The following is a 25,477-nucleotide window of genomic DNA, read 5'->3' as shown; positions in this document are numbered from 1 at the left end:
GACATCTTCTGCTTGCTGTTCCTTGTATATGCTAATTAATGCTCTTTTCACTTTGGTTGAATTGTCCTTCCTCCTTCAAGGATGGGCATGGCTGTCATTTCTAAAGCTCAACCCAGAGTACTTTTCTACCTCTTGTAATCACACAGCATGTGTGATCATCTTTATTATAATACTTACACTGCGTGTTAGTTTCCTCTGTGTCCCCTGCAAGATTTTGAGGTCTTAGGGCCAAGGGGCTATAAAAAATGAGTCTTCATTGAATTTACAGCCCTAGTATGATGTAAGCATAAAGTACCTGTGCACCGATGCATGTAAAAAAAAAAAGGAGACGGGGGAGGAAGCGAAATGGATTTACAGACATGCTGAAGGATAATGGCAGGAGTGGAACTATGAGTAGATCCTTCAAACTTCCTTCTCTTGGTGCCACTGGGAACTGACCATATATGAAGTCCAGGAGTTTCAGAGGTTTAGCCAGAATCAGCAGTGGGCTGGGAGAATGGCCCACTGGAATCAGCAGGAGCCTCACAGACCTGGAGGAGAGCCTTTATTCCATCACTTAGTATCTCTATGATCTTATGCAAATTAAGTTTTCTGATGCTCACCTGCGTTTTTGGTAAAAATGTGGTTAGTATCTTCTACCTAGAGAGAATACATTTTACCCATAGGTGACACTCAATGAAAAGTCTTTATGGTTAACGTACCCAATGTGTGAGTGACTTTAGGGTGTCCCTTGCATATATCTGCTCCATGGTATGAGATTATTGCATCTACCCTCTGGTTGCCATCATCGTTAATAAACATTAATGTGCCAGGCACTGTGGTGGGCACTTTCTGTACATTTTCTTGTTTAATTTTTCCCCACTAACCCTGTAAGATAAGAGGTTGTATTGCCATACATACTGCACAGATGAGGAAACTGGGGATTAGAGAATGTAGGTGACTTGCCCAATATTTTCCATAAGTGATTGGGTTTTAAAGCCACCCAGTGCTACTACAGAACCTGCACTCCTCCCTACCACCCTAAATGTTACTGCCAGTGTTGTCAGGAAACGCCCAAGTGAAGATTTCCTGGGTGCTGTGGGAGCCTCAACAGAATGTATGGAAAATCCAGTTTCTACCTTAAAAACACTATATTTCAAGTTCTCAGTTCTACCCAGGAATGGAACAAAGGACCAAATAATCCTAACACATTAATAATCCTAATACATAAATTCTAAGCTTAAATCATGAGACCACTGAGCATAAATTAGGGGCAGCATGAAAACTAGTTTGGGAGATGGAATTTAAAGGTTTTTTTTGTTTTTGTTTTTGTTTTTTTAAAGCTCTCAGGTTAATAGAAATCTGCATCAGTCTAGTATGTTTTTTTTTTTTCTCCCCTGCTGGTCTATAACCTCCTCAAGGATAGGAGAACATCTTCTGTTGAATGATGAACCATTGTATTTGTCTAGCAAATCATACTTTCCAAAGTGCTTTTGTAAACTCACCTCATTTGCTACTCATTGCAGCCCAGCGAGGTAGGCAGGGCAAAGGACATCCTTCTCTGTGAACAGGTGAGGTGGCTGAGGCTTTTAGCAAGGGTGAGTTATCCAAGTGATTAGTGACAGGTTTCTTGGCTCAGGGTGTATCTTCTCCCAAATGCCTATTTCAGTGGGATGGCACTGGACAGCTGCAACAATTTGTACACAATGAAATCTTCAACAAATGTTGACTGGTTGATTTAGCTCAAAACTATTGAAGATATTTGTACTGTGATTTCCATTGTTGTTCTGAAAGTAGCTTAGAAGCACATTGCCTCCAGTTTGCCCGTGTGCTGGAAAGAAGCACAAAGTAAACCACTGATCACTTTTGAAAGTCTTTTATTCAGACACCTGAAGCTTTTCAGAGCAGGGACCTTCACTTTTCGAATCTACAGCTGACACACACTCTCCTCTCTTTAGTCATCACAGGGAATAATCTTGCAGCTGGTAAATGGAGTCCAACTTCATATTGGAGAGGTCGTCCATCCAATTCCAGCGACTTCCGAGACATAACAACCACTGCAGGGTCCTGAGAGAGTAATAAAACTATGTACACGGTACACTATTTTTTCAGACCCTTCATAGAGTAGTTTAATAGAGTTCTTTGTTGTGCGAGCCACGTGGGATGGGGATGATTTTGGTCATTAGCTCTTAGCTATTTGACTCCAAATCAGCTGGTTTAAATCAGAGTTGAAGAGACATTTCCAAGTTTTAGTTATTAATTTTGGTAATCTGTAAAATCTTTCTCAGATGTGCATTTTCTCTGGTGCGATCCATCCAAAAGATGAGCACTGACAATTTTCAGTGCAAAAACTGGGGGGCCGTGGATTAATTAAATCTGTTGTGCAGGGTATTGGGTGAAGGCCTGGACTGGGATCCCTCTGCCGGTACATAACCACCCTGTCAGCTGCCCCACCTACTGAATGGACATTTTCTAAAAGCCAATGGATTTTACAGCATATGTAACCTTTTACTTAAAGAATATTCCAGCTGAACTGAGATTTTGCCCATGATTCTATCCCCCGTGCCTGGCACATAGCAGTCAGTGAATATTTGTGGCGTGAATGTAATGTCATGGACCTTTGCCATCTGCTCCCACTGTCTCTCCACCTCACCCCTGCTTCCTCCCTCCCCACTTCTAACCCTGGCGCCTCCCTTTATAAGCACCAGACTTTCTGCTGCCTCTTGGAAAACCTCATCTCCCATAGCCTCTCTCCTGCCTGTGGATCTTACTCATCCTGTGAACGCGGACCACATGCTCTTCCTCTGTGGGACCTTCTGTGACACCTGCCCAAATCTGAGTTCACAGTATCCCCATTTGTGCCTCTCTTTCCCCTGCCACACTTCATAGCCACGCGTCAGAGTTCCCCCAGGCGGTACCGACCAGTGCGGGGCCTCTGCTCTACTCACACCTGTGGTTCTGTCTCTAAGGGCGGTGGTGGGCACGCAGCAGACTCTTGCCAGTTGCTTGTTGGATTGAAGGACGGAGGGAATTCGGCATTTAACCCAAAGGGATTAGTCTTGCAGACCACTTTAGAAAAAGAGGGAGGGGGTTAAGTTTTACTTTCCAAGAGTAGGGTTTGAAGAGATCCTTCTGTGCTGTTGGAAAGAGCCACAGAGAGCCTGAAGGCGGCACTCTGGAACTGGGAAGTGCTGACATCTGCCTCGCGTTCGTGATGGTAAGTGATAAGCATAAGGTGAATCACGCACGCGCACTCAGTCCTCATCCCCGTCGCTGTGGCTGCTGAAACACTTCACATGCCGCAGGATGGCCTCTGGTGAGCCTCCTCACTTGCGTAGAGCATATTTTGCACTGAACCTGACTTTGGTGATGGAGTTCAGTTGCGTTTGTCTAGAGTTTATCTAGAACTTTATAGCCCAGTTTGGATCTCTATTACCTGTTTCCTTAGGTCCCTGGGATTCCCCTTCCTTATGAACTTGATGTGTATCCAGTGACACACTTCATCACACTTCTCCACGGTGGTGGGTTTGGTTTCCATCCCCTCTTCGTCTTTTCACTCCATTAGAGAAGGGACCACGGCTGTCTCTCCACTGGCCCTTAATTGAGGGAGGAGCACATTTTTGTTTGCTAAGTGAGTCACTGTCGGGACGGTTATTTTTAGTGAAAGGATTCAACTGAAAGTTAATGTCTGTGCATTTTAAATACCACCAGCGTGTGCCTAGTGCAGAGCTTTTGGTTGAGAAAACATGATGTTAGCATGGAAAATTTGATGCGAATATAAAGGTGATGCAGCTCTGGCACATACATTTCTCGCTTAACTCTCTGGTGAGGTAGGTGCCATTCTCAGCTCGATTTTATGAAGGAGGAGACAGAGGCTCTGGAGAAGTTTAATAGTTGGCTGGAGGTCACACAGCTGGTTCATGACAGAGTCAGACCTTGATCAAGGTCTGTCTCCAAGATTTTATGATATGACATCATCTGGTAATTATTGAGGTGACACAGCTTAAATTGGTCAAAAACCATTGATCAGTAGGACAAGGGTACTATTTAAAGAAATGTGGTTTTTGTTCTTTTTTGTAAGGTCTTGCTTAGAAGCAGAGGTGGACTAAAGGGCTTCTCAGAGCTTCCTCTTTCCCCGCTGCTCTGCACTTTGATGCAACTTTGCATGATTTGTAATCTTTAGTGCAGGCACACTTATAAAGGCTTTTTTGGTGTCATTCATTTAGCAAACATTTGTTGAGGACCTACTGTCTTTTTGATACAGAAGTGACTACTATATATCCTATGACCTTGAATACATATGTTAAAAGGGATAATTGCTGTATAGCATGTGAGTGCTTTATTAGTGGTACAGAAAATTTATTTTGGAGATCTAGTGGACGCTGGGGGGAGGCAGGAAAGGAATTGGGAAAGTCTCCATATGGTGTGAGCTGATCCAATCATTTAAGATGATTTTCTGAGTGGCAGCTCAGGACCACGTATTTTATCACATTTTATAATGTACAACTGTCATTTACTATCCAAATGTTAACTGTAAGTGATAACCAAATGAAGTCTTGCTAAATAGTACCCAGCAGAGTATACCTTCAGTAATCAGGGACTTAATACCAACGGTTTTAATTTTTCGAGAACTGCTTTTAGGGTACCTGATGCAAGCAGTTCCTAAGTTTGCTGAGAATCCAGTTATAATCTCCTGGCTTTGGACTGCTCCGTGGAATTAGGGATTTGCAGAGTGAGTGAGCCTCGCTGACTCCCCAGCAGTCACATCTGACCTTGAGTCATCTTGTACACAAGCAAAGGTTTGATTGCTTTGTTGGAAATGACCGTCATTTGAAATATTAAATCTTGAACAACTTAGAAAGCCAGTTATTAACTTGTGTTGGGAAGGAATGCACAAAAAATATGACTTTTCTCAAAAAAGTGACAGCATAGAAGTTGAAGAACCTATAACAGCATCTGAGACTTGGAGTATTAATGCAGAGTATCCATTCCCTTTACAAATGTCAGGGGTATGATAGGTGTTGAAATTTTTGATATTCAGATTGGGATTGTACTGAGGCCTATGCAATATGCTGTAAAAAGGTTATATAATGTTGTAAAATTGAAAATGCTTTTAAGTCTCCTTGGGCTTTCACATTCCACACTGTATCCACAGACTTAGAAAGTGCATGTAGTAGATACTCAATAAATATTTGTTGACTGGAATTAAAAAGTCTCATTGACACAAATACTAAGACTCATCACATACATTACATATTTATTTTTTCCTCTAAGGATCAATTCCCCAAAGATTTGTACTGGGCCATAGGGCATTACTTTAGATTATTATATAATTTAATTTTCAATATCTTATTATCATAAGATATTTTTTTCTTCTAAGGACAGATTAATCTTGGAGATTAAAAATAACCTTGCACCTATTGGGACAGCATTGATGCTCTAAAATGCTGGCCAACATGATTAGACTGATTGTAAAAGGAATTTGAAGAAGGAAAAACAAGATGAAATGTTTTCAAATAATGATTTCTGACAACTCATATTAAGTACCTAATGAGCATTTTTCTTTTGTGTTTTTCTCTCCCAGAAAACATCCTTCTTGCATGATTCCCCCTTATCAGAACAAAGTAGTAAGAGGTAATTTTTTTCAAGCCAAATGTGACAGAACACACATCAGCATTCAGGAATGAGGTTTTTGCAGTAGGTAATAGTGTAATCGGTTTTGCCAGAAGCAGAATGTACAATCCTATTAGAGATGGGTAAAAGGAAAAGTATCACCTTAATTTACCTCCAGGCACTGGGGGTGCCTAGGGCTGCCTGTGTAAAAATACTTTAATCATATAGTAAAAACATTTTTAGTCCGCTGCCTGCTTTAGATGCAGGAAGACTCCCCTAAGTTAATAAATGAAATTCATCCAGCACACAGTCTGGCAATGAGGATATGCTATTCTTAATCTTTGTCAACATTAAATCTGTTTAAGAAATTTAGCAGGCAACAATGAGATTAATTTCCCCCCTACATTCCCTATGTTCATTGTAGAAAAATTGGACTGTGCCCTTTGGATGGAGTTGATACTACACAAGAAAGAATTGCTCCAAAATTAAGGGATGTCAGAGTTTCATTTCACAACCTTCAGATAGAAGCTGCTTTCTATTGTCTTGTACCTTTGGGACTGAACTCATTATAGTAACCATCAAACTAAAAAGTCTTCAGCTGGGGGTATTTCTTATATTTGCTCTCTGGCTGTGTGGAGAATGTGATCTTTAATTAGTTCAGGTTGTAAAATATAGCAGAGAATTTCCCAGGCATACATTGCTTTGTCGTCTAGGTCAGCAAATGCAATTCTCTTTTAATTGTGGCTGAGCTATTGTCTTAGACTGGTATTCCTAGAGTGCCTTTTACCAATTAATGGTAATATACTACTGGGAAATCATGTTGCCTTGTGGAAACCCGTAAATAGCAAGGCCCTAATAGGCTGTCTATTAATAGTAACACAAAGTCAAGGATCTAATGCCATTAAATGGTGGTATTCAAGTGTGAAAGCCTTCTAGTAACGTCTTTAAGGAATTTCACCAGTCAGTTGAGTGTGTGTGTGTGTGTGTGTGTGTGTGTGTGTAGGCATGTGCGTGTTTTCTTCCTGTCTGTTTCTCTCTTCTTTGTCTTTCTGTCAGGCTCTTTTCTAATGTGAGTTTCCATTTTCTGTCAACTCTGTGATTGATTGGGTTCAGGGAAGCAACACATGCAAGTCCTTGCCTTTGAACCCACACTTCAGATGTGTAGCATTTTATTTCCTTTCCTGCCTCTTGGCTTCTCATCAATTCTAGCAGTGAATTTTGACACGTGCAAATTAATAATCATTCAGTCAAAATGAATATGGTGACCTTTGTGCCCACATGATGTAGTAAAAGGAGAGGGATGCAGTGCTCATGAACTTGTGGAGTTTACAGTTTAATGAGAGAAGCAAAAATGGATGATTTTGTGGGTGTGCATATATATTTCCATCTGCTCGAAGAGTCTGTCAGCTTATAACAGTTGCTTTTTGCAGTTACATGTGATATACTCCTGAGAATAAGAGTTAATTTTACGAAAGACAGAATTAAGAATCGAAGTGACCTCTCTAGGCTGGAAAGCTAGGCCAAAAGCAGGGCAAGGAAATATTATAGGGATAAAAATAAAACTTGCACTGAGGTTCGAAGTGTGGTTGTAGAAATGCAGGGTGGAAAGATGGCCTGAAAACTATCTTGATACTTTAGGTGACCAAAATCTGGAGATGAAGCAGAATGTGAGGTAGTTTGTTTCCAAGGAGCTTAACACAACCTCCAAGGACAGTGATACACAAAAGTCGTTTTAAACAAACCAGTTCCCCAGTACTGCCACACACATCACGAGTATTGCATTAAGGAATGTTTTCAGATTGAATATCATCTAAGAGAAGATGAACAGCGTGTGAAAAATGGGTAAGAGCCATCTCATAAGAGCAAGGTCCAAAGACAACTAGGAATGTTGACTCCAGAGAAGAAAAGACAGAGAGGAGAGAGAGATTCATTCATTGTGTTAAGTTATGTGAAGTAGAAAGACTGGATATATATTCTGTACTGTTTCAATGGGTGGATAAGTGTAGGCAGGCAGTGTGTAGGCCAGATATGAGAAAGACCTTTCTAACAGTCACAACTGCCTACTGATGGAGCAGAAAGGCTTGGAAAGTAGGGAGCTCATGAACATAATGGGCCTTCGAACCCATAACAAAAGGATGCTAGAAGCTGAGGCTTGCCACAGGTGGATGTTTGGACTTGATGATCATGATATACTTACCGTGCTGATTACATCAGTGTTTGCCAGATGGACATGGGGGCAAAGCCTGCTTCTCTCAATTACTAATACTATGACCTTGAAAACATTATTGAAACTTTCAAACCTGTTTTCTCATCTCTAAAATGGGTTTAATACAGTGCCTGTAAGCACAGTGCAGTAAGCACTCAGTAAAAGGTAGCTATCACTCTAACCTTATATACCTACTCTTCTTTGCTTTAGTCTGAGAAGTGAGTTTAAGATCAGCTGGTGAAATGCTAATATAATGCTCAGTTCACAGTTCCTTGGTATTGTTAATTTACAGCTGAAAGTCAAGCTGTTTGAATCAGAAATTGTGGCAATGACAAAAAAGAGTCCCGATCTACTTTGCTTAGTTATGTCCAGTGAACTTGGAAAGTAATATTTGATTCTTGTGTTTTAGGCTATACCTGATCATCACACATATTGCCTTACAAAGCAATAGTAATACTTTAAAAATAATGATATAAACAACCATTAGTTGCTAGCATTTAAAGAGTGTCTATTGTGTACCAGGCACTGTGCTAGGCGTTTTAAATAGTAAACAGTGTTGCCTACCATTATCATAACAGGTGAATTAAACACATTATATTCTTTAAACCTCAAATAACTTTATGAGGTGCCATCCCTATTTTATAGATAAGGAAACAGGCAGGGAAGTTGTTAATTGCACAAGGTCACATCACAAATATATGACAGAGATAAAATTAGGATTTTTCACCTGCATTTTCACTGTTCTTCCTGACATCAGAATTCGAGTCATTTACAATTAGTTTATCAGCTGTTTTCTACCTTATTTGGCCATCACCCTCAGTAAAAAATACACTTAAATACATTTTGTATCACAACCCACTGTACTTTTTCTTTCATTCTCACACACAAATTGTACAAAGAAATATTCATCCTTATTACATAGAACACACTGATTCTTCCATCCTATTATATTTCATTTTTAAAAGTACCCGGGTCAGACCTATTAAATTGATTTCATATCTTACTAAGTGATCAGTACTAATTGTAATTTAAAAAAATGCACACTTGTTCATTCTCTTCCTGTAGGAATAAAAATTCTATACATTGGGTAAATTATAGGACTCATATGTAAGAGGATTTGCTTCTTACTCTTTCGAAGTGGTCTCATGAAACGCTGTCATTTCATAACGGCAGAGGTTACAGTGAAGGAGAAGCACATTATATGAATCATGTTGTCCAAATGAATTACTGCTGTCATCTGAATTAAAACAGATACATTGTTCCAAATCAGAGTCCTAAGTGACTTGAACATTTCCATCAGTGATTGTGAATTATTATGTAATGGAAGCTAAATAGTTGTAGTTTTTCATTTTAGAATAGCTGTAGCTGTCAGGTCCAGATCATACACAAAAGCTAGTTGTGCCATGAAAAATACAATGTAATAGCCAGAAGACCGCACAGGTTCCATGAAGGAGCCAAACTTCTTGGGAGGTCAGTGCTCAGACTTGGGCATGGAGGAGCAGGTCTAACTATTTTAGTGGTTTTTTTTTCCACCCATCTTTTTTGGATGCTTCCCAGAGAATATGACTGTTTGTTTAATGGGCATTTGAAACCTTTCTGCTTGCTTAGGGCTCGGATTTGATAGCAGAAACAGAAGTAAAGTATTCCAAAGGTCCACTGGTTGTGAACAGCTGTTACTTAGGAGTTTAATACGGGTTCTCTGTAAGAAATCATGCAAAGGACTGATCAATTCTACCCACTAAAAATAAAGCATTTTTATAGCTGATTTAAAAATCCTATGTCAGCCGTGTCTTTGAAGCATTCCTTGAACTGGTTATGAATAAATATATGACACATTTGCCTCCACTTCTTTGCTATAATTTCTCTTCTCACAAGAACAGTTATCCTGTTATCCCAGACTTTATGATCTTCCCAACAAGATTTACCTGTTGGCACGTTCCCCGGCAGGACATTTCTGCGAATGCTGTAGCTCAGGAACAGGTTTCCTTTTCATCCAGTTCACATTGGCTGAGTGATTATGTGTGTCAGGGACCAAGCACACAAGAGATGAATAAGACATTGGCCTCCTTTAAGACCCTCACTGAGGTGTCAGACATACAAAGACAACTGCAAAATAGTGTATTCAATGCCATAGTAATGGCAGCTATAAATATAGTGGTAGAGTAAGTGGCCAAGTCTGTTTTGGGGGTTAATGGCTTCACAAAGCAGGAAGTGCTGAATTTGTGTCTTAAAGGTGTGGGAGGGTGGTTCCTCCAGACAGAGGGACAATGTGAGCAATTCTAGGGTGTCTGAAGTGTCCAGGTGGGTGGGGCAGGGGCTGGAAGGAGATGAGATTGAAGAGAGGAATGGAAAGGTCTTTGAGATAACCATGTGTGCCTACTGGAGATTGTCGAGGTATACTTGCTACCTCCTTTGAACCAACTCTGGATGCTGGGGTTCCCACCTGCTCATATACAGACCAAGTTTTTCTCAGCCACGGCTCTCAGGTCTCTGCTGGAGAGAATGTTTCTGGCTGGCGCTCCCTCTGCAACTGTTCTTGGACTTGCTGAGACTTTCTGTTGGAGACTGAGCAGATGTTCCATGTGGCTCATGACTTTGGGTGTTTGTTTACATCTCTGGTCCCAGCTCCGGATTATGCACCAGATGCACTTTGGAGGAGCTGAAGCTGAGAGTTCCCCCCGTGTGGTGCTGGTGTGCATCGCTGCCTTCTCTGGGGCTGCCTCTGCAGCGGGGTGAGGTTACTGATCCACATCTACTGCAGCTTTCCATGGGTTATGTGAAGACTGTGCCAACTGGTGAGAAGCTTAGACTTTCTCAGCTGGGCCTCCTGCTATTTTAATTAAACTTTGCTTTTAGCAGCTCTTCCTGTTTCCAGTCTCCTGGGGCTAACTAGGTGCTTTTTTTTTTTTTTTTTCCTTTTTTCTTTTTAACTTATTGCCATTTGTTCGACCCTGTTAATGGATTTATAATAATTCTCTACTGGGATCTTCCTGCACATCCATCAAAGCTCCATTGGAAGCAGAAACAACATTCACTCATTCAACAAATATTTAATGTTCAAGTATTTTGTGCACAAATTGTCAGGGGCTCTTTGAGATGGGCTTTTTAAAATAGGTGTTGGGCTCTATGTTGAGTAAGACATGTGTGATCCTCTGTGCGCTGGGGGATATTACAATCTAGTGGGGAGATAGACACTAAGCCCAGAATTAAGGTCGCATGCAATGAAACCTATTCCTCAGAAAGGCAAGGCAATACCTTTCTGCTTATAAAGCGCCCCTAAGGCTTTGAGCAGATAGCTGGTCAGAATGGATCCCAACACAAAAATTCCCTATGCAAACTGTAGTCTGGGATGATCTCTTTAAAATCCAGGGTTATTCCTGCATTCTTTTTATTTTAGTTTTTAAAAATTTTTTTATTGAAGTACAGGTGATTTACAATATTGCATTAATTTCTGTTGTACAGCAGAGTGATTCACTTCTACATATATATGCATTCTTTTTCATATTCTTTTGCATTATATTTTATGACCAGGCATTGAATATGGTTCCCCTGTGCTATATATACAGTAGGACCTTGTTGTTTATCTATTCTATATATAATAGTTTGCATCTGCTAATCCCAAACTCCCACTCCAGCCTTCCCCCATTTCCCCCTTGGCAACCACAAGTCTGTTCTCTGTGTCTGTGAGTCTGTTTCTGTTTCATAGATAAGTTCATTTATGTCATATTTTAGATTCCACATATAAGTGATATTATATGGTATTTGTCTTTCTCCCTGCATTCTCTTTAATGCCACATTTCCCATGTTCTTTGCTGTTGCAACCTTCCATAGGTACCTGGGATTTCACCCCTGTTGGACTCTAAAGTGTAATGCACAAAAGGAGGAAGGGTGGGTGTAGCGATGAGAACCCAGAGGCCTCCTTTCCAAACACCTCCCCTCTTTTCTCTTTGATCCTAGCATATCCGTATTGTCTGACAGGGAACTATCCTGAGTTTAACCCAGGAGAGTTCAACTGCATTTGTTGAGCAATGCCTCCAAATACCAGTCTTATACATTTTAATGTCAGTGACTCAACTTTCCCTTGGATATTGGAAATTTGTCAGTAATGTACATACACTGTCTATACCTAACATTAGAACCCTTTGTGGGAGCCATTCACAAACATGTTTTAATCAATATGTTAATATAATATAATATAATATAATATAATTTTCATATTATCTTAAATTTTCACAGTGATACAGATCACCTTATTACTGCTTTATTTTTAGAGTTCCTAAAATAGTTGTTTCTGATTCCATGCATATTACTTGAGTCACATTATGGGCAGTATCTAAATTAATGTTCTTGCAAAGGGAAGAAAAATCAGCATGATTTTTCATCTCCGTGTTGAGAAAACTGCACAGCAATTTGTTCACAAATCTCAATAATTTGCCCTAAAACTAACATTTACCTGTATTGCTATTTACACAGCTTAGAATTGCTAAGCACTTTTAAGTATAGAAATTTTGAAAAAGCTGCCCTATCTGCAGCATAAAGTCATCATGGTAACAACAAACTAGTCTTAATAGCAGCATTTTTCCCCTCTTCTTTTCGCTTCTCACTGCAAGCCAACAATTACATATTTACCAAAAATGTAAGCCTTGTGCCTGTGCACAGTGATTTTAAGGACTGTAGCTAGATGAGGAGTCTGCTTTTGTTTTCTCCTCAAAGGCTGGGCTAACAGAGTGAGTATTTTTCTGTGTCTTGTTAGTGCCTCTGGTGCTGTCGACAGAGCAAGTGGGCACATTTCATCTCAATTATGAATAGAAGATGAATCCGGGGTGGTGTGCGCGTGTCAGAGGTTAGAACCATTTAATGGGTTGAAATGCGAATGAAAATTGGAAAACAATCCAAGGAATCTATAGAAGATGAGAATGGGAGAAACTCAATTAGCGAAAACCAGACACTTTCCTCCTTCTGGGCCTTGGTTTCTTTGGGCTATTGTAGGTGCTTATTTGGTTATAAATAGGAAAGCAAAGAGTTTATTGTTTCTATTGTGAAGAAAGGTAAGGTGGTTTCAAGGATTTTATTCATGTGCTCTAATGGGCATGTATAGTCACTATAACCTAATCAACCTAACTTAATTACCTAAGTATGGCATTGTCTGTGTGATTTTGACAACCCTGGTGAAAGGAAAAAGCAATTTAGTGAGATTTAACCTGAAAGGATGAAAGAAGACAGAAGTTCTGTAGGATACTTTTCTGCTAGATAAGCTTTTACAAACTTATAACAAACGTAGTTATAAGTTTTCAGCCACATATAGGAAAAAGCAGCAACAATACTAAACTTAGACCCACATCCAGCTTCCTTTGTTTGCTCTCTGTTTAACTTCCATCACCTAGAGTGCGTTTTTGCCAGGGGACTCAATTCACTATTTGGGTATCAAATACACAGTTATCTGTGTAACCTCAGTAAAGATATTTTCTTGGTAAATATCCACTCAGCTGTGAAAGTCAGAGCGCATTCACTTGAGAAAAGAATAAGTGAGCTGTATGCTTTCATTATTTTATTAGGAAGTTACTGAAAGCTAATGCTCCTTGTGGGGTGGTAGATAAGAGCTTTCTTTGTATCTGGGTGGATGCCGCTTGACTTATAGTTTCCGTATTCTGATAATAGGAGAAATCAAAAAGAAGGAAAAAGTCTTCCCTTTAACTTGGAGAAAAAGTTTTCCAAAAAGGAAAATTTCCAGAAAGTTCAAGTGGAGCAGTCCCATTTTTAAGAGTGGATTTTGTACTATCCTGCATTTCTTGCAGAGTAAACACAGGAGCTTTTGAGAATATGTCTGTATGTGCACAGACTCCAAAGCATTTGCCCATTTTGGTTCAGGGGATCTTTCTTCAAGTCTAACTTCTTGAAAGTGAAAAGCCTTTTCTAAGCAAAACTCGAATTCCCAGTCTCAGATTTTTGTGTGTGTGTATCTACATAAGATCATGGATGCTAATTAAACTTATTGTGATAAACATTTCACAAACCATTATGCCATACACCTTAAACTTCTACTGGGATGTACATCAATTGTATCTCAATAAAACTGTGGGGGGGGGTGGAGGAGAAAAAAATTCCCAGTCCAAATGAAGACTCTTACAGAGCTAGTCTGCTTAGAGGACCCAGGTGTCCTTTGTGCTGAGTGGAAGTTGGTAGTAGATAAGTCTAAATATTGGATTAAAGTATGACTAATACCTAATATCTAATGTTCTTACTCAAAAAGCTAAAGGTTATGCTTTGACATTTCATTTAAAAATCCCACAGCACTTTTCAAGGCTGAAGAATGGTTTTGTGGACAGATTTAATTTAATTAAAGTTGTGCCTCCTGTAAAGTCTTTCTTTTCAATAAAATTTTTAGCACCATCTCTCTGTCAATAATGTTTTATCTCACCACAAAAACATGGCATTTTGTCATTGAGTCGAATGGTTAAAATACAGTGAGGAATGTTTCAAAGGTTTTTATAAGGTCAGCTGTTACCTCTATTGATGGTCAGTTGCAGATTGTTTTTTATTTCGGGTTTTAGTTCACAAGCAATAATACAGGTCTTATAAAGAGTTAGTAAAAAAATGTGATCAGAAACTGCTGGTGAGATTGTAATTAGTGTAGCCTTTCTGGAAGACAATTGATTCAAATGCATTTAAAAATGTACAGACCCTTCGACTCATCATTTCGACTTCTAGGATTTATCCTAAGAAATAATTGAAAAAGATATAGATGCATGGTTATTCATCTAAGCATGAGTTATAATAGCAAAAGATAAAATATGACCTAATAAATGACTTAGCAAGAGGGGCTTCATTAAATAAATGATAAACAATGTGTATTTCAACAAGTATTTATTGCGCGTCTAGTGTATACTAGCCACTCCTCTGGGGTGTACAACAGTGAAGCAACAGAGAAAAATTTTGCACTTAGGGAGCTTAAATTTTATTGTTAATGGGCTAGTGGGCAACTGCGCATTACTACACGGCCATTAAAAGCAAAATGTTCAGAACTACAGTTATCAATATGGAAAGCTGTTCAGTAGATGATGGTAAGTGAGGATCCACAATCACAGAGAAATATGCTGCTCTGGGGTGAATGTAATATAGAACAAAGGCAATACATCAAGGATTTAACAGTCATTATCTCTGGCTCATGAAATAATCAGTGTTTTTAAAACATATTTATTTTGCGTATTTTCTTCTACAATGAAGTCATTTTTTTTCCAACACAAAGATTTACCTAGTAACCAATTTGAATGGGCCAAAAGTTTCTGCTAGGCAAAAGATGCCTCTTTATTTTTCTTTCCTTCCTTCCTTCCTTCCTTCCTTCCTTCCTTCCTCCCTCTCTCTCTCTCTTTCTCCTCCCTCCTTCCCTCCCTCCCTCCTTCTTTCCTTCTCTCCTTTTCTTTCTTTTTCTTTCTTTCTTCCTTCCTTTCTTTCTTTTTCTCTTTCTTTTCTTTCTTTCTCCTTCCTTCCTTCCTTTCTTCCTTCCTTCCTTCTTTTTCTTTCTTTCCTTCTTTCTTTCCTTTCTTTTCTCTTTCTTTCTTTCTTTCTTTCTTTCTTTCTTTCTTTCTTTCTTTCTTTCTTTCTTTCTTTCTTTCTCTCTCTCTCTCTCTTTCTTTCTTTCTTTCTTTCTTTCTTTCCCTTCCTCCCTTCCTCTCTTCCTTCCTTCCTTCCTCCTTCCCTCCCTCCCTTCCTTCCTTTCTTCCTGTCTCTCTCTTTCTTTTTCTTTCTTTCCTTGTCTCTCCCTCTCTAGCTCTTGCTCTGCTCTCACTCTCTCTCCTATCACTGAAACATAGGAATAGACAGAAACCAGCTTCCCTCAGAGAGCTAGCCCTTTGTTCATCTCACATCGCTAGAAAATATTTCTAGCTAAGCAAAATGCTTTGTGCTGAAGTTTATGTTCATTTCTTCTAAAGAAACAGAATCCAGCTAATTACTGCCTTTCATGAAATAACCTCCATGCTTTTAGACACTTAACACAACCGCTTCTTCACTTTATTTCATATATTGTCTGACATCATTTTCTCCATTGCTTTAAATTTCAACCTTTCTTTCTATTTGCCTGTGTGGATCCAGGTCATTGTGCTGGGTGTGGGAGGTATGCAAATTAGCAGAGACCGCAGAAAGGATCTGAGGCTGGGAATAATCTGGGATACAGAAGAAGGAAAACAAAACAAAACAAGGCAAGCTGGATGTGTTGCTCACAGCCTCGTCCTCTATCCAATTCTTGTTTTCAGGCTCTTGACACCTGGTGCCAGCTGCACAGACCAGAATTACTGTAGAGAGAACAGGTGTACATTTTGAGTCCACTGAAAACTGGTCCCAAAAAGTTTGTTCTTAAAACAAAAAACAAATACCATGTGTACGTTTACTGAGCACACGGAACTTCATGGGAGGCTTTCGAGCACGCAGCTAAGTTTTAGAATTCCTGGGTCCCAAACAGACAAGGAGAGCTGTCCATTTTCATTAACTCCAAATAAAAGCTTGAATTCAGCCTGCAGTCTTTTGCCTTAATCTAATGTGCAGCTCTCCAGCTCTGAGCCTTGTGAAATAACATGGAATGAAGGGGGCTTGCATTTCAGGACATAATTGTTTCCCACAACTGAGCTGTGGATTTTTCTTCTCCTTCTACAAAGATGAAAGATATCTAATCAATAGGAGTTGGCATGAAGAGGAGGGAACAGAGTAAAACAAAAGTGTCTGGGCTGATGAGAGGCCAGAGAGAGAGCGCCATGCTGGTTCTCTATCTGGAGGCCTGGAGCTTTAATTCTGGCTGCCTGTGCTGTGTTACCTGTGAGCAGTACAGTATGGAAGTGCATGATAAAATCAACTGATGTCTTCATCAAGCTGCATCTTGGGTTCAGGCCTTGAGGATATTACCATGACACTATCCGCATTCTAGGTAGTAAAGGGACAACTCAAAACTGGACATGGTTTTTAAGAAAATTGTCTTATTAAATAGGATAATTCACAGACAGAGAGTTGACTTTCAGAGCCAGTTAACTGTCAGTTCTGCATATATGCTAGAGAAGTGTAAAATCGATGACAAGCTCAATCTATCCCATTTTATTTTGCCTAGTGATCACAGGCTAGCAGGATAGCTAGATGACTCAAGTTTTGCTTTTCCTAATGTAGCTATTCATCAGAGTGCTTGTCTATAAAGAGCCAGACATCCCAACTTGCCTGCATTTACCAGATATTATGATGTTATCCTTCATTTATTTATTCAACATTTATAGTGTTCCAAATTTCTCGCCACCATCCTAGAATAGAGAAAAATAAGACAGGATGGTCTCTACCCATAGGGAGCTTGTAGTAGATTGGAAAAGGGACAAAAATAAAGTGCTAAGATAAAGGCAGATGGGGAACACCCCAGACCCTCTGGCTGGCTGGGTGAGGGGTGTTCTCTGAATCTGAAACCTCCTTGAAGAACAGGAAAGGTGGTTTGGTTTGGGAAGGCAGGGACTGAAGGAGCAGGGTGTGCAGACTCCTTTGTACAAAAGCGAAGAAGTAATGGATATTTAAGGAAGACTTGGTCTTCTCATTCTTCTGGTCTCAAACCATTCCAACATCTGAGAATCTTCTGAGAAGATATAAAAATGGATTCAGAATAATGTCTTACAGCAGCTTTTAGAAATGGAGGAAAGTAATGAAACTATTGAATTTCCTATTACCAAAGAGCTGATACCAACCCCCTGTGAGGCGCGCAGGGGCCTGGAATTGCCTTCTTTTTCATGGTAATGGACACATGTGGGTAAATCAGTGGGCAACTCCAGTAATGCAAAGAGTGTAAGCTGCTATTCACAGCTCCAGATTCCAGGCCTGACTTTGCCACTTGATTAGCTGGGTGATTCACTTAAAATTCCCACTTTAAAAAGTGCCTTTAATTACAGTATTTAAATATATTGTGTGTCAAATACGTGATATATTAAGTATAAAAAAGCGTATACATATAACTTGTATATGTGAAAATATATTTGAAGCATTTTAAACATCTAGGTTAAGATTCTCTTCACCACAATTGCTCTGTGCATCTTGGTTCATCCCCTTTTAGCTGATTTTAGTTGATTTCAGTATATTTCAGAGTGGTAACAGTTATAGATATGACCATGGGTGTGCATGGAATGACCCTGGTTGGGCTTATGAGGATAAAATCCCCATTCTTCCCTTAATTGTCACCACATTCAGCTCAGAACATTGATCTTTCCTAAGGCAATAAGAGCTTTATACAAGTCTGGGGATGAATAGGAAAAGAAAGAAAAATAGTATCTGTGTGATCCTCCTAAATAAAGGCAAGCAAGCGTTGGCCAAAAGGGATTCTGGAGCCTGTGAAAGAATTCCATGTTCTCTCAGAAATAAATTTAGTTAAGTGTTTGATTCTTGAAGAAATAAGCAATTTCAAAATGTACTTAGATGTTGACATTGGGGAAAGCTGGGTGAAGGTGGCCCAGGGACTCCTGTCCATTTCTTTGCACCTTCCTGTTAGTCTATGATTATTTCAAAATAAAAAGTTAACACAAATTTTAAATGCACTGAGATTTCGGAGTTAATATTTTGCCTCATTGCGATGAGAAGTAAATACATATGCACAAGTAAACCTCTATTAGAGGTATCTACAAAGAATATGCCACCAGGGGTTTTTAAAAGTTTTTTGTTGTCTTTTTTTGTAACTTCCTCCAAATGTATAATACTTATCCAGGCAGAGGGATTTTCATCACATTATGGGCACATGGCCTCCAAAGCATTCCCTGAACCATTTGTTGACAGATTGCTTTAGAGTTGTTGCGGGTATTTGGGTGTCATTCTTTTGGGGCAAGATGTCATTTGAGATGTTGGTGCCTCATGGGGATAGGGCTGGAAAATAGGTAAACTGAAAAATCCAGTGTATGATGGTCATCTGATTTGAACAGCTCCATACATTTTTCCCTTTCATCTCCAATATTTAGAGCTTAGTCTATAAGAACACGGTGCATATAGTTTTTCTAATATTTGTTTGTAAGAAAGAAAACTTATAGCTAACATGTGCTTCATGCTGGGATCAACTAATTCCACTGCAAGCTGTACACAGTTCTAATAAACAAACAAACAAACAAAGCACTGTTTGTGTATCTGCTTATACAATTAAATATTAGGTTCCCCAAATAATTCTAGTCTGCTACTAAGCTTATTATACAGCAAGTAAAGAAGAAACAGGGAAAGAAAAATTTTATACACATAAACATGTCTCAAAAACAAAGAGTATAAAAGATCCCAACTGTATTTCTAAAGATTTTTTTTTTATTTTCATAAATATCAGCATAAATTTGGGCATCTCAGCTGAATCCACATTGAGCATTTCTGTGATAGGTGAAAATCAAAGTGGGTAGGATGTATCTCCATCTGGGATATTCCACCTGAGTCCTGTCTACTGAGCAGCACTCCCTGGAATTTGCTAGAAGCTCACTGTGGATAGTTTATTTTTTAAATAAGATTTATTAATTGCTCATCCCTAGCCCCACTCAGTACATGTTTGTGCATGGATAGAGGTCATACCCTGCTGATTCAGAGCAGAGACGAGGAAGAAGAGATTAGCAGCCTATGCGGCACGTGAGGAAGACTGGAGAAGAAGAACCCTGGAAAGAGAGGGTTGATGTTTGAAATATCTTTTGATATTTGAAGAGCTATCACAGGTGAACGGTGGTTTGCAGACTTGTTCTGTTTTACTCTGGAATGTGAGTAAGGGATGCATTCATATTAGAGAGACTGAAATTTTGCCTCAGTGTGAAGAACTCTGCATTAGCTGAAACTCCCTAGTAAATGACAAGGGCCATATCTATCACCAGACTCAGAGTGGAGGCTGGGTGCTGGGTCAGGCCTGATGTGGGAGGCATATACCTATTAATTACTAGGGGGTTGGTTATACCTATTGATCTTCAAAGTCCCTTCCAGGTCTGATTGAGTAAGGCTGACTTCTCTAATCAGTGATGTAAACTAACCTACTGCTGATTCAGTGTGAGGAGTTAAATTCATTCACAAACATTTTTTGAGTGTCTGCTACATACCAGGCACTGTTGTATGCAGTGAGACCACAGTGATTAAGCAGCCAGATACTCTCCTTGTAAAATGTACTTTTTCTAACAGGCAGATGGATGGAGACTCTTTTCTGGAGATGAAACTCCTGGACTGTGTTAAGTAACAGACTATGAATATGTCACAAACATTTATGTTCTGCATATTTTGATAAATCAAAAGTGACTCTCTTTGCAGAGACTCAGTACTGTTGTGTTTGTGTTTTTATATTCTACAAAGATATACCAAGTAGTACTTTTTTATGATTTCTACAGTCAATATGTAAAAGTCAAGTAGGAAAGTATCATATTAACTCAATACTGTTTGCCCAATTAATAATACTTCTCTAGCAGAGAAGAAAAAATAATTTCTTTGGACATAAAATATTATGTGAGTCTGATGTCTGTATGGATTAAAAAGACAATAATGTTGTTTTGGTTAACAACCAATCTCAAGATTGACCGGCCAAGATTTGAGAATGGGATCTTCTGTTTACTGGATGAGTGATCATTCACAAGTTACTTAACTTAAATCTGTTTCCATACCTGTAAAATGGAGATGAAAGCAGTAACTATCTCATGAGTGCTTGGTATTAATAAATATTTGCTGAATGAATGATGGGTTTAGAAAATTTAATGATGAATGCATTTATTGCACCTATCATAATACCAGCACACAATGATTAAATAGTCATGAGTGTGGAGGTGATGATAGTGGTTATAAAACTGTCTTTATTTGGAGATAATATCATCTATATAGAAAACACTATGGAATTTGTAAAAACCCTGTTATAACTAATAAGTGAGTATAACAAGGTTGCAAGCTATAAGGTCAATATACAAAAATCAGTTGTATTTTATACACTAACCACGAACAATTGAAGTTAAAATAATAATGCCATTGTCAACTATGGCATCCACCATTGGCATTTGCCATCTACCTCTACAAAGATTAAATCATGTGCTGCTGCAGCTGCTGTCAACACCCCCCTGAAAGGTGTTCAGGGTGGAGAGCTAAATGAGGGACTCTGTGCTCTGTGAAAAACTGGCAGAACATCTCTTTAGATAGTTAGATATTTTTAGGAGCCAACTTTATGGGCCCAATTCTTGTATTGCCTCATATGTAGAAAAACACTAAAATCCTTCATGGTGATGACTGCTCCTTGTGACTAGCAGTAACCGTCTGTAAACAATATGTGCTTGATTGCATGTTTTTCCATTTCACCAAACCACATATATATTGAGCTTCCCCCCTGCCTCTTTGGGACAGTTTCTCAGAGCTATCTGGGATGCTATCTCCTGGGCTGCAGTCCTCATTTTGCCCCAAATAAAACTTAACTCAAAACTCTCACGTTGTGCCCTTTTTTTAAGTTGACACCATTTATGATAGTATCAAAGTATGAAACGCCTAGAGATAAATTTGACAAAAGATGTGCAAGATCTGTATACTGAAACTATACAGCATTGCTTAGAGAATTAAAAGAAAACATTAATTAATAGAGATATACAATCTTCATGGATAGTAGACTCAAAGTTGTTAAGATGTATGTTCTTTCCAAAATGATTTATAGAGTCAATATAATCCTAGTAAAAATCCGAATAGATTTTTCTAAATTTAATGTGGATTCTAAAGCTGATTCTATACTTCAAATGGAAACACAAAGGATCTGGAATAACCCAAACAACTTTGAAAAAGAAGAGCAAAATTGCAAGACTTACACTTCCTGATTTCAAGACTAATTATGAAGCTATATTAAGAAAGTGTGATATTGATGTAAAAATAGACAAACAGATCAATGAAACCGAATGCAGAGTCCAAATCCATACTTACATCGTCAGTTGAGTTTTAACAAAGATGCAAAGGCAATTCAGTGGGGAAAAGATAGTCTTTTCAACAAATGGGGCTGGCACAATGAACATTTACATATGAAAAAATGAGCTTAGGTCCATACCTTGTACCATATACAAATATTAACTCCAAATTCATCAAATGTATAAATAAAAAACCTAAGGCTTTAAACTTCTGGAAGAAAACACAGGAGAAAAATCTTTGTGACCTTGGGTAGGCAAAGATTTCTTAGATACTTAGATAATACCAAAAAATTGAAAGCAACCTAAATGTCCAACAAGTCAATGGTTAAAAAAATTTTTGCTATATGTGTGCAATGGAATACTACTTAGAAATTAAAAGGTCTGTTGCATTTTGTTATGTATGACAGTATGGATAAATATCAAAATAATTAATCTGGGGTGAAAGAAGCCAGACAATAAGAGCACATACTGTATCATTCTGTTTCTATAAAATTCTAGAAAATGCAAATTAGTCTGTAGTGACAAAGCTAATCCGGTTGCCTGGGGGTAGGGAAAATTTGAGAGCCTTTTTATTAGATTAAAAGTGAGAAGGAGAATACTTTTGGAGGTGATGGTCATATTCGTTATCTTGATGGTGGTGATGGTTTCATGAGTATCAAAACTTACAAATTGTTTACTTTGAGTGTGTATAGTTTATTGTATGTCAATTATACCTCAATTGAAAAAAGTAATAAGGAAATGCATGGTAGTTGTTACAAAGCTCTGGGCTTATGACATGGTTTTGGCCGTCTTTGGGTAACCTCAGAAGTGAGTTTTTGCTTGACAGAAAATCTCATGTGGATTTACATTTTTAATTGTGACCACATGAATCATAACTAGCTGTGAAGCATTGAAGAAAGTGAGGAAATGCTATCACTGGTTGTTGAATATGGTTAATATGGAGCCTTGGATGAATCTTATAATAATTGTCAACACATTTCAGAGTCATTCTTTTCATTTTGTCCTCAAATGTTTGGATCATGAGAGTGATGCCTGAACACTGTATTCCAAGAAACTCATTTGCACTTCTTAATGAGTAAATACAGCCATAGACATGTTTTATCTTTGTGAGAGAGAATTCTAACTTCTAGAGGATATGTCTGATGTTTCATTAAAAAATAAGAGTAAAATTCTACCCATATATTTTAATTTATATTGGTGGATGCCTTTCATCCAAGGACTTCTCAAAATCATTTAATGTCCACAGTCTGTAATATACCACCTCCCAGTCTGACAGGTGCAAGAAAAGAGATTTAAGTGACTTCCAGGGATCACAGAGCAATTCTGTGACTACAGACTTTGTGTGTGTGTGTGTGTGTGTGTGTGTCTGTACACGCAAGTGCATGCTTGTGTGTGCACGTGAGTGAATGCATGGTGGGTGATCAGGCAAGGTACAGACAAAGCTGACCTAACTTCTTTGATTTCGTTGCTTATTAAGTTCTCTTTTTAATAGACTGACTTTGCTTTTCACCAAAGAGGCCAGATATTTTCATAAAAAGGTGTCATGGGCAAGTCACAAAGACCAAGCAACAATACACTGCATGACCAGAGAGGAAAAAAAAAAATCTAACAAGACTTTCCATCCCAATCTATCCTCCTCTCAAGATTGTCCCTTGCTTTGGGGCTGTGGTTACTATTTTACAAGGCTTTGGGTATTGCTTTTGATTCATATTGATTTAACATATACTCAGCATCTACTGTGTTGCAAGAATTTTGCCAAACTCTCAGCATACATTTAATTACATGATCACCACGGCACTGAGACATGGGTAATAAAACTAGGCTTGCTTGGTTTAAACACCTTGTCCAGGGTGAAGGAGCTAGTAAATAATGGAGTCTGGATTTGAAACTGGAGCATTCAAGGCAGGCAGACCTGGATTCTTCTACAACCAGCCGTACAACCTTGGACAAGATATGTACTCAACATTTGAGACTTGATGCCCTTATTAATAAGAGAGAATTATAAAGCTTACAGAGCTATTTAGTGGATAATTTTAGAGCTGAAACTTCAAAATCAGTTTGGGCTACCTCCCTACACATCGCATAGCTGTTCTGAATTTTAAGCAGCTTTGACTATTCCTTCCTAACTGTTTCTGGACAGATGCCCTCCTCCGTCCCAGGTGATATACTTGGCAGTTTGCTTATGCAAGATCTACAGACAAAATTATGTGCCTAATACAGTCAAAACTGCAACAGGAGTACAGAGGATAGAGAATTTGGGCCAGAATTGGAGAACTGTTTCCTGACTCCTTCCATGGATGTTTTTTAGGGTATAAAGATTTACACGAATTACATCCCTTCCATGAGTATCCTGACTACTTTTAGAGATTTTATAAACTGAACCCCAGAGTTTTCCCATCACAATGGAAAGTACTTAAGAGTTCCTGTAGTAAGTTTCTGTAGCCTTGGTGGTTTGCTTAAGGGCTGTAAAGATATTCAAGAGCACTGTGTTTTCTCTTTGGCTTTTCTGGCAGATGTTTGATTTCCTGGTTGGTGTTTGTTTCAATCATGAAATAGGAAAGGTGGCAGGGAGCAGATTGGGCATTTTTCTGTTCCTAATTTAAAATGATTGTCCATGAGTGTTCCTCGAAGTGGCTTAGAGTTTATTTAGCGCCCTCTGTAGAGTTCTTGAGGGGGCTGGAGCTCATTCAGAAAGTATGTTGGTATGGATTATGGCTTCTTCTCTGATTCTTTTGGAATAACTGTGACATTTGATTTGTAGGGAAACAGTACCAAAGCAGCTTATATTTTTTCATGCAAAATATTTTCCATCCTAACAGGCAAAAGAACATTTGAAACATCTTTTTCATTTTCGTGAATGAACAGGCAAAATAATGTATCCCTGAAAGCTCTTTGTTGCATAGGAAGTCAATTCAATATCAGGTCAAATGGAAATATTGATGTGATGGTGCACTAATTTCCCATGCATCGTGGGAAATGTTTTGATCTCTGGCCAACTCTCTTCCCATTGCTCCCAATTGTCTTGTGTGTGTGTGTGTGTGTGTGTGTGTGTGCGCGCGTGCACGCGCGCACATGTGTATAGTTATGTCTATCCCCAAAATTCAAATAAAGTATTTGTGAATATAATTATACTTCTCAAACAGTAGAAGAACTAGTTAGTATGGTTTTGCATAATGTTCTGTTGTAAAGAGAAACGTCTTAATTTAATTTTGTGTGATGGATTTTGTTTTTCGTATGCCAAGATCACTTAGCACAGCTCTCCTCAATTTGGGATGATTGACTTAACGTCTTCCAGTTTTGCTATAGCAGTCACACTTTCTCTGCTTTCTCTTAGGGGTCATCTCCACTGCAGACATTCTTGATCGAGAGACAACGGGGTCGTACTGGCTGACTGTGTATGCCACAGATCGGGGCGTTGTTCCACTCTATTCCACTCTTGAGGTCTACATTGAAATTGAAGACGTGAATGACAATGCCCCGCTGACCTCGGAACCTATTTATTATCCTGTCGTCATGGAAAACTCTCCAAAGGATGTATCTGTCATTCAGATCCAGGCCGAGGACCCCGACTCTAGTTCCAATGAAAAACTGACATACAGGATCACAAGTGGGAATCCTCAGAACTTTTTTGTCATCAACATCAAAACAGGTAAGGGAATGCTCGTGTGATGTTGTTTAGTTGTTAGCCCACCTTTTAAATTCATGAGTCTGACACTTGCTATACCCTCTTATTTATTTTATTGTGTGGAGAACAGCATACTCCTTTCTGGGAACCGCCTCTGAAAAGGTGAGCATTTTCCCTGTC

General features: G+C 38.9%; 1 protein-coding gene across 3 annotated transcripts in view; it reads left to right on the top strand.

The window, feature by feature from the left end:
• FAT3 (FAT atypical cadherin 3) overlaps positions 1-25,477 on the top strand; it is a 540,254-nt gene that overhangs the window by 138,959 nt on the left and 375,818 nt on the right. For all 3 annotated transcript variants that reach the window (XM_057695201.1, XM_057695200.1, XM_057695199.1), the window contains exon 2: positions 25,007-25,321. In XM_057695201.1, the coding sequence (XP_057551184.1) occupies positions 25,007-25,321 (315 nt within the window). The remainder of the gene's footprint in view (positions 1-25,006; positions 25,322-25,477) is intronic.

The sequence above is a fragment of the Hippopotamus amphibius genome, chromosome 9 (genome assembly GCF_030028045.1).
Source record: "Hippopotamus amphibius kiboko isolate mHipAmp2 chromosome 9, mHipAmp2.hap2, whole genome shotgun sequence".
Lineage (NCBI taxonomy): Eukaryota > Metazoa > Chordata > Mammalia > Artiodactyla > Hippopotamidae > Hippopotamus > Hippopotamus amphibius.
The sequence above is the reverse complement of the archived record's forward strand: the minus strand, read 5'-3'. Positions and strand labels throughout refer to the sequence as shown.